Genomic DNA, 9664 nt, shown 5'->3' with positions numbered 1-9664 from the left:
TTATTCCATTTAAAAGCAACGATGATGTGATTTTGCATTCAGCCTCCAAACCTCTAATTATAATATTGTAGAAATGCGCGGTGACGCATGAGGGAGGTGTGCAGTGCGTGCTGAGTGCGCATGTGCAGTAGTAGATAGCGGAGCAGGAAGTGAATGGCGGAGGTGACAGAAGGAGCAGTGGCAGTATAAACACAGTGCCGATGCAGTAATGGTGGATCTGAGGGGGAGGTTAAGAGGGGCAGAGGAACTGAGGAATATTCAGAAACACTAATCAGCAGCGTTAGGGGTGAAACAGTGAAGCTGTGACGATGAGGGGGACCGGTTCGGGGGGCTGTGGGATGCGGTGCTCGATGGGCTTTCTGTCCCGCAGAGAGCTGTTCGGATCCCCGCTGCTCACTCAGGACTTCCAGCGCAGGAGACTGGGGGGCTGCAGCAGCCTCTTCCGCTCCGACCTGCTTGCACACTACGGCTGTGTTAATGCCATCGAGTTCTCCAACAACGGGGGGCAGTGGCTCGTCTCAGGTACACACACACACATGCACCACACCAGCAAAAGAATGTAGACACCCCCAAAATCACATCCTGGACCATCTACACGTTATGTCAGTTGTTTACATACACTTGCACATCATGACAGCCTCTGGATTTCAATGATCCATGTGATCAGCAACACACTCCAGTCCAGCTGTAAGATGCCAGTTTTGGAGCAGACACCTTTTTCTTGCACAGAACCTCTTTAAGCCCATGCTGATGCAGAACTTGTTTAAATGAGGACAGTGTACATAGATTTTCTTTCAGCATAATGTAACAGTTTGGTTGTTTCTTTAAAGTAATGTGATCTGATGAGTAAACTTTCACCAGATGTTCTACACCTGCATGGATATATGTGCTTCAACAGTCAAGTATGATGCACAAGTAATAATACAAGGGTAATTTTGAAATCCAGGTGCACCCTATGGGTCTGCTGATGCTTCCATGCACATGTCCGAAATTATTTAATATTAGTTTGATAAACAGCAGAATAATGTCAAGCCTCTTCCCAGCAATGTTCCCAGCATTTATCAATAATGATTGTTGACAGAAACTTATAGGATGTTCTGGAATGCAGACTGTAAAATAGAGCTCCACCTCCTTCATCCTTCGAAGGTCTAAAAACATTCCACTACAGACCACTCAGAATTTAATTGAGAAGGACTAAAGCTTTTCTGGAGCTAGAGGATGGTCAGGCGTTACACGTTTCTGATATTTTGTCCACCACACCAAAAGCTTCATCTGCACCACATCAATGTTCATGTCCAACGTTTCACCAGGATCAATCAAGTAGCTCTCTGTCTTTCTCTCTGTGTCAGTACAGTCTGATTAACGAGTTGTCTCTGTGTAGGTGGAGATGATCGACGTGTGCTGCTGTGGCACATGGAGAAAGCCATCCAGACCCGCACCAAACCTGTCAAACTGAAGGGAGAACATCTGTCCAACATCTTCTGTCTGGCCTTCGACAGCACTAACACCCGTGTCTTCTCTGGAGGTAAGTCAGGACTAATTCACATCAGACGTGCATCATATAATAATAGTATCACTTTTTACAATTTAAATGATTTAATTAGCTTCAATTATTTGTCTTCAATCTTAGTTTAACTGACAAAAGTACCATAGAAAAGAATTTCACTGATCACCTTCATTGTAGTATGTAAAGATGAACACATTTAAAATTTTATGCCTATGCAAAAGTTGGCACAGAGGTATGTTTAGCACTGTGTTTTGTTACCTTTCCTATTTATAAGACTTTTAATGGTTTGGGAACGGAGGACACTAATTGTTGCAGTTTTGTAAGACTGTGTTAAGTCACAATGGTTTTCTGCTCCCTAGCCTATGTGGCTATATTTATCACAGTAGTATGACTTTTCTTATGCAGTACCGTCTGAGAGCTCGAAGGTCATGCACATTTCACACTTTCCAACCTTGCAATATACAGACTGAGATTTCTCTGGATTTTCTGAATCTTTTCACAATATCATGTACGGCAGATAGTGAAATATCTAAAGTGTTTGCAATCTTGTTTTGAGAAATGTTCTTTTTGAACTAATGGACACTTCTTTTACTGTGGTGAGCCACAACCCAGCTTTGATTGCTTGTGTGTCTTTGCTTGTAGGGAATGATGAGCAGGTAATCCTACATGATGTTGAGCGTGGTGACACCCTGAACGTGTTTCTCCATGATGATGCTGTGTATGGTCTCTCTGTCAGTCCTGTTAACGATAACGTGTTTGCCAGCTCATCAGATGATGGCCGGGTTCTCATCTGGGACACACGAGAGCCCCCACACGGAGGTACAAACACACACCCCCTTACATTTTCAGAATTATGCCATTTTGGTGCTACAATGAATATCAAGCCTTCCTTTAGCTCTGTGCACTACATGGAAGACATCATACAGTCTGCATAGTGTGCACACGGCATAGGTAGTGTTAAGTTGTTTGGGTATCATCCTGCTGATGTTAGGAGGATGATGCGAGTTACACAGCTTCATCTCAACCTCATTACATCAGTACATTAAATCATCCCTATATCAGAGAAGATCTGATAGTCTTCACATCATGATTTATACTGGCAGAAAGCAAGTTCCCCCTCATCCTCCTCTTTGCTTCTTATTTAGTAGAAGTGTCTCCTGTTATTGTTGTATTAGCCTCCTCCTCCTCCTCGTGCTGCTGCTGATGGTTACTGCAGGTTAAACCAGTTGGAGACACTCTGATGAAATTAACAAGTGCCACAGTCTACGGCATGGTGCCAAACAACATTTTGGCTCATTTCCTTGTCAGACTATGTAAAACTATGTTAGAGTTTAGGATGAGGATTTTTTATGACTCTATGATTGGTGCAAAACCAGGTCACATAAATAAAACTAGTTTGAACCCTGTTTGTTACAGAACCATTCTGCCTGGCAAATTACCCATCTGCATTCCACAGTGTGATGTTTAACCCGGTGGAACCGCGGTTACTTGCCACTGCCAACTCTAAAGAGGGCGTGGGCTTGTGGGACATCCGTAAACCAGGCAGGTACGTATGCATCTCTCTCTCTATCTATCCCCTCTCTCTCTCTCACACACACACAGAAAGAAACACACAGTGTGTAAAAGTGTAGGGGGGTTGTGGCAGCCAGGGCTTCACGATTGATTGACATCCTGTTGGCATAACGATTGATTGGTGATCCTGACCAGAATCAAGCTGTGGTATAACATTTTAATGAAATGAAGGTCAGTGGTTTTCAGTATTAGGGTGGAGAGCCCACATGGCGCTGTCTGTCATACAAAAGGTGTGATTTGTTGAATCTCCTGAAGATGAAAAATATTCTACATTTGTATCATAATGACACACGTGCTGTGTTCTGATTGGCTGGCAGGTGTTGTAGCGTTTTTAGCAGGACAGTTAAAGTAGATCCAGTAGCACTTTGGATAGAACACCAATTAAATTTACCACTGTGCCATCCAGATGCCCTAACTGTTGACATATCAAAGCTTATAACAGTAACTTGGGTTTGATTTCATAAACATTGTGGGATTTAGGACGAAGCCCCTTTCGAAAAGCTAACACTAGATTCTTGGGATCAACTTTTCATACAACTCAGTGTTTTCCTACAGGGGGCAGCAGAGCACTGGCTTGGATTGTTGGCCAGTCATGTAAACTTATTCACTGTGTGTGGGTGTGTGTGTGTGTGTGTGTGTGTGTGTGTGTGTGTAGTTCTCTCTTGCGGTATGGAGGTTCTCTGTCTCTGCAGAGTGCTATGAGTGTACGCTTTAACAGTGCTGGTACTCAGTTGTTGGCGCTGCGGCGGCGTTTACCCCCCGTCCTGTACGAGCTGCACTCCCGGCTGCCCAGCTTCCAATTCGATAATCAGGGCTACTTCAACTCCTGCACCATGAAGAGCTGCTGCTTTGCTGGAGACCAGGACCAGGTAACACACACACACAATGCTGGATCCAGACTGTAAACACACCCTGTAGTAAAACACTGTTCTGACATGCCACAGGATGGGTGTGTGTGTGTGTGTGTGTGAGAGAGTTTGTGTGAATCTGATTAGGGTTTAATGTGTGTATAATGTTTAAAGATGAATTTTAGGATTTAATGGTAATATTTGTTTGTATATTTATTTTACATATTTATATTAAGTTATAGTCTTTGAATAAAGTTTATTAAATTTAAGCAAATTAAATAATATGTCAGCTAATAAACTGTAGTTCTGTTAAAGGCTTAATCTCAGGATTATTCATGACTTAATTTTTAGTTTGATTTTACTTTTTTATTATTTCTTTCTTTATTATTATTAATATATTTGATTTTATTTATTTTATTTTTTATATATTTATGTATTCTTTTATTTGTGTAATTATTTTTTAGATTTATGTATTTATTGATTTCTTATGTTTATGTATTAATAATTTTAATTTTTTCAGTACATTCTGTCAGGTTCTGATGATTTCAATCTGTACATGTGGAAAATCCCAAAAGACCCAGAAGCAGGTAGAAAATTTAGATTTTTATTGAAATAAGAATAATTATTAGCAGTATTGAGATTATAATAAGCTATGTTTTATTATGAATATTATTAAATATAGAGCCACTTTTGTTGATGTGCTGTAATGTGTGGGCAGGGGGTCGGGTGGTGAATGGAGCATTCATGGTGCTGAAGGGCCACCGTTCCATTGTTAATCAGGTCCGATTTAACCCGTACACCTATATGATCTGCTCCTCCGGCGTCGAGAAAGTCATTAAGGTCAGTACATGCTCACACACACACACATGCTCACGCACACAGAGTGGACATAACCAGACCTAACTTACCTGTTTTTTTTTTTTTTGGTGTAGGTGTGGAGTCCGTATCAGCAGACGGACTGTGAGGGGGATTTGGAGGGCAGGGTGGAAGATAAGTCACGCTCGCTCTACACCCACGAGGAGTACATTAGCCTGGTGCTAAACAGTGGCAGTGGCCTGTCACATGACTATGTCAGCCAATCAGAGCAGGAGGATCCACGCATGATGGCCTTCTTTGATTCGCTAGTACGGCGAGAGATTGAGGGCTGGAGCTCCGACTCGGATTCTGACCTGAGCGAGGGTGCAATTATGCAGCTGCATGTTAGGGGGCGCAGCCATATCCGCTCCTCCAATCACGCTGCCTCGGCAGATCCACCGCCACCTACTGACGCCACGAATGCTCACCATAGTGACTCAGACCACTCGTCTTTATCTTCTTCATCCTCATCTGTATTATCAGGCCCTGCATCTGATAATGAGAGGGTGGAGCCTGAGGAGATTGGGTCACAGCGTATGAGGAGGGCGAGGTCAAGACGAGCGTTTTTGTTTGACATTGCGAACGAGGACTCTGATTCCAGTGGGCTCTGGGTGGACCCGTTGGTTCGCCCACGCTCTCCAAGCCCACGTGAAAACTCCAGTCTGAGTCAAACCTCCAGCCCCAGCTCCTCGCCCAGCTCCTCGTCTAGTTCCTCCTCCAATAGCGATGAAGACGAGGCGGAGCTTCAGAGAAGCAATGTACGGCAGCGTAATGCGGCCAGAAAAAGAAGCAACATCCACTGGCCACACAAAGACTCTTCTCACTCGCTTGAAAGTGCCACAGATTACAGCCGTTATCCAAAAATTTCAGTTAATGAATCATCGTCTGCTTCTTCCTCTGGAGAAGAAAGCCAGCCAATCAAGACCAGCAGTAAAAATAAGAGGCGTGGCCTTGCATCTAGCCCCGCCCCTGGTCCTTCGTCAGCTGCGCATGGTAACAAGCTAAAGGTCAGAAGTCACTTCACTTCTTTAGGTCATAACCCAGAAGTCATGGAGAGGGCGGTGTCGAGAATGGGTCTCAGGGTGGATTCAGGGGCAGAGCTTGAGGCTGGAAAGAGCAGCGATGATGAAGCGGGTGTTAACGGAAACACAAGTGCTCACAATGAGAACTGCGTAGTCTCAACTATTCTGGAAACATCACAAGAGGCGGGGCCGGACTCTGACTCAGCAGAATCAAGGACCCAGCAAACCTTTGTTAGTGTGAAACGGACACGATTGGGCTCTGACGAGGAGGAGGAGCCTCCATCAGAAAAAAAGCTGAAAACGTGATGTCACAGCACAATCCAGCCTTCTGATTGGCTGATAGATGGACTGGTCTTAAGTGGTTCATTTAGTAATCTGTGTGTTCCTGTCTTTGATTATTAAACATGGTCGTGTTGATAAAAAAGTAATTTTTTTAGTAAATATACGTCATGTTTTTGAGCTCCAGAAGGGAGCCCGTATTATTTTATAAATTAAAACACCAAGTTACCAGTTTATCAGGTACAACTACTATACAGACGTGAGTGAGCATTGACTGCTATAGTTTCATAAATAAAGCTCTGCTGTTTTGCAAATGTGTGAATTTAACTATCGCTTGTTTGGTTTTGTTTTGTTGACACAGCGTATGGTTTATGTGAGTATGTTTCTCTTATTATTATTTCTGAGCTAAAATGGAATTGCAGCGTTGGGCGGCTGCAGTCATGCTTAACTAAAGTTTTTTTGTGTAAGCGTGAATTGGGATTCAATAACTATGGTAGTTTATGATGCTACCAGTTCAATTGTACTTCTTATTAAAGCTAATCTGAAAATAGAGTGTACTTTAATACATAGCTACCATGTGTTATTTGCAGGCTACATTATTGTTAACGCTCCTGGGATTTGTTTTCTCAGAAAAGCATTTTTTAATGACAGTTGTTGTTCAGTTGCTGCTTGTCTTTGATTTGGGTTGCTCCTCGTTATTGCAGTAAATTGTGTAAAAAAAAAAAAAAGAGAAAGAATGATTCATATTGTTGCAAGAAAGAAAGAGTTTTTCAATATCCAGTTGTAACTTAGACATAGTGCTTATAAAACTTGTTTTATTTACACAACATAATTATTTTAGCAACATAATTCAAGTTAGCCCGCTACTAAAACGCATAGATCAGTACTATGATCAAAGCCTGTTCAGATAATTTGGAGGTGTGTTAATTTTATTGTTTTGAAAAGTTTGTAGTATTTACACACAGTGATGTGGAATTCCGTTTCTTTAACACAGTTTTTCTTTAAAGAGTAAAAATTGCTGAACACATTGTTTTACCGTCTGGTTATTTCATGCAGATTTTTTTTTAATTTATGTTCCATGGTAATGTAGATTTATTTGCGCTCCCTGTAACCAGCCACGCTTAAAGTCTTCTAAGATCAACTGGTCTCTGCTTTTGTGGATTATTTACGTTAGGTACCAATCCAGGTTTGCTAGCTAACGTAGAAAGTCAGGTCCTGCATTAGCCTATTAGCTTGTTAAATGTTTTTTTTTAGATTGTGAACAAGCTGTTTGATTTAACATTGTGCTAATTTGAGCTCTTGTAAGTAAGTTTGCAGTTGGCTGATTTATTTAAGCTCCACCCCCTTGCTGACTTACTGATTCCAGCAAAACCCAGATGTGTTTGAGAAGCACCCAGCAAAGTCATCATAGTTTGAACAGAATGTCTAGCTGTATAGTAGCGTACCCGATAAACTAGCTAATGAGCTAATATAGTAAAAAAAATGAAACAATAACATTATTTGTTTTGTATGGTTTGGATTTATTGTGTTATGATAATAAGGAAACTTTATTTAGCTTCTGTAATAACCAGAGATTTTTATTTAAATGTTTTTGTAAAAAAATAAAAAATAATAAAAAAAAAAATTGGATGGGTTTTTAAATTCAGCAATCCGATATCAGCTATTTATAATGGGAGATCTCTCTCAGTCTCTCAGACACAACCAATTACTACTCCTCCCACCCTCACCGTTTCCAACCAAAATATGAAAGTGCAGAAATTTTTTGAAGATCCCTCATATATTAAGCTAGCTATTGAATATGAATGTTTGTTAATACTATAATGCATCATAAAATTCATAGAGCACGCTAACGCCAGGCTTTGCTATAGGCCATCTGGGCACCTACACCAACAATAATTGGCTTGTCCCGGGTGGGCAGGGCTGGAGGGATTCCTCATAATGATCTCTGCTGGCTGATTGGTAATGCCTAATGGAGGGGTAATGGTGATCAGTGTGTGATTATCCATGCACGGTACAGATCTCTATATGAATCCACCTGTTGTAGGTAAAAAGAAGCTACTGCACGTGTCAGAGGGGTCTTGTGTTAGTTATGGCCCTCAGGAGTGGAGGTCTGCTGTGGTAGAGGTGAAATACAATCGGGTAATTGAATATGACTAGATTGGGAGACAAATCTATATATTCATATATTTATGATGGGAGATCTCTCTCAGTCTCTCAGACACGACCAGTTACTACTCCTCCCACCCTCACCGTTTCAAACCAAAATATGAAAGTGCAAAAAATTTTTTGAAGATCCCTCATATATTAAGCTAGCTAGGAACCTAAACACAGCACTCATGCTAATGTCAGCTAAGTAGTAAGCTTTAAACAACAATTCAGATACAGTGTTGTAGTAACAGTGCTAGGCTGGTTATCTTAGTTAATGTTTAGCCCCAATGTTTATGTTCAATTATACAGTGTTCTCGGCACACACCTCATTTGGTTAGGTGTTGAATGTACATTGTTGAATATTTCACTAACTGAACAATAAGGAGCTAAACCATTTAACCATGTTTCTGTTTTTGTTGAGTTGCTTTCAGTTTTATGGTTGTGAATGTGCCAGTGTGATGAAGCTACCTGCGATGCTCGGTGGAGGGGGATACGCTGTTGTCATAGTAACCCTGTAAGGTGTGCATCGCATTAAAGTTTATCAGTGTTGGTACTTCTGGGCTCTGTGTCTGTTTTGTTTTTGTGTGTCTGGATGAAAGTCGAGTCATTGCCACGGCAATGCTTTGAGGGTGTGAAGATGCTGGGATCCGCTGTCATGGCAACATGTCAGCGCGCTAAGTCACACGTGTGAGTGTTTGGATTGCAGAGTCTGTTCATGCTGAAGCTCTTACAAGTGTTGTGTACTATCCACAGAAGTGCAGAAGTGTGAACTAGTATTTGCCCTCTTCTTGATCCGACTGATTTCAGATCACATCGTGATGTTTCTCACAGCTGTAGTAAAAACACAACACATTTCTACACTGTTGTCCAACACCCATAATCACCCCTGTGAAAAATGAATTGCACTCTTTTGTAACAGGTTAAAGCTGTTATTGTGGTCCACTTGGAAAATGGCTTTGAAAATGTTAAAAATTTTATAAATTGTTGCTTAATGTAGAATTGATGGTGAGATGAACTTAAACGCAAACCTGATTCTCTTACTACCATCCTGTTTGTCCACCTATATACACATCTACCTGTCTACAAACTCATCCATCCTTCCTTCCACGTCAGTTTATCTGCCAGTCAGTCTTTCCATTCACATTCATATTTACTGTGTTTTTACATCTACTGAGCAGAAGAAGTGAAGCTCACTGTAGATACTAACAGACTCTTGTGTTGAGAGTGTGAGTGTAAGTGATGGGTTCTGGGCTAAACGCGGAGGGTGTTTGAGGACACTGCAATCTCCCTAATATAGTGTTAACACTGAGTGTGCGTGTGTGTGTGTGTGTGTGTGTGTGTGTGTGTGTGTGTGTGTGTGTGTGTGTGTGTGTGTGTGTGTGTGTGTGTGTGTGTGTGTGTGTGTGTGTGTGTGTGTGTGTGTGTGTGTGTGT

The 9664-nt window shown here is 41.6% G+C and overlaps 1 protein-coding gene across 1 annotated transcript; it reads left to right on the top strand.

The window, feature by feature from the left end:
- Positions 1 to 153: 153 nt before the first annotated feature.
- dcaf5 (ddb1 and cul4 associated factor 5) lies at positions 154 to 6410 on the top strand. The gene is made up of 8 exons (XM_062995655.1): positions 154 to 522; positions 1382 to 1525; positions 2150 to 2326; positions 2924 to 3053; positions 3735 to 3948; positions 4448 to 4514; positions 4646 to 4767; positions 4860 to 6410. The coding sequence occupies exons 1-8, from the start codon at positions 309 to 311 to the stop codon at positions 6108 to 6110; spliced, it is 2319 nt and encodes a 772-aa protein (XP_062851725.1). The 5' UTR covers positions 154 to 308; the 3' UTR covers positions 6111 to 6410.
- Positions 6411 to 9664: the final 3254 nt, after the last annotated feature.

The sequence above is a fragment of the Trichomycterus rosablanca genome, chromosome 5 (genome assembly GCF_030014385.1).
Source record: "Trichomycterus rosablanca isolate fTriRos1 chromosome 5, fTriRos1.hap1, whole genome shotgun sequence".
Classification (NCBI taxonomy): Eukaryota; Metazoa; Chordata; class Actinopteri; order Siluriformes; family Trichomycteridae; genus Trichomycterus; species Trichomycterus rosablanca.
This window is presented reverse-complemented; position numbering and strand designations above follow the sequence as displayed.

Coding starts and splice junctions, on each gene's coding strand:
- dcaf5 (XM_062995655.1), top strand. CDS start 309: ATGAGGGGGACCGGTTCGGGGGGCTGTGGGATGCGGTGCTCGATGGGC. Junction 1,526..2,149: donor CACCCGTGTCTTCTCTGGAG/GTAAGTCAGGAC, acceptor CTTTGCTTGTAG/GGAATGATGAGCAGGTAATC. Junction 3,949..4,447: donor TTGCTGGAGACCAGGACCAG/GTAACACACACA, acceptor TAATTTTTTCAG/TACATTCTGTCAGGTTCTGA.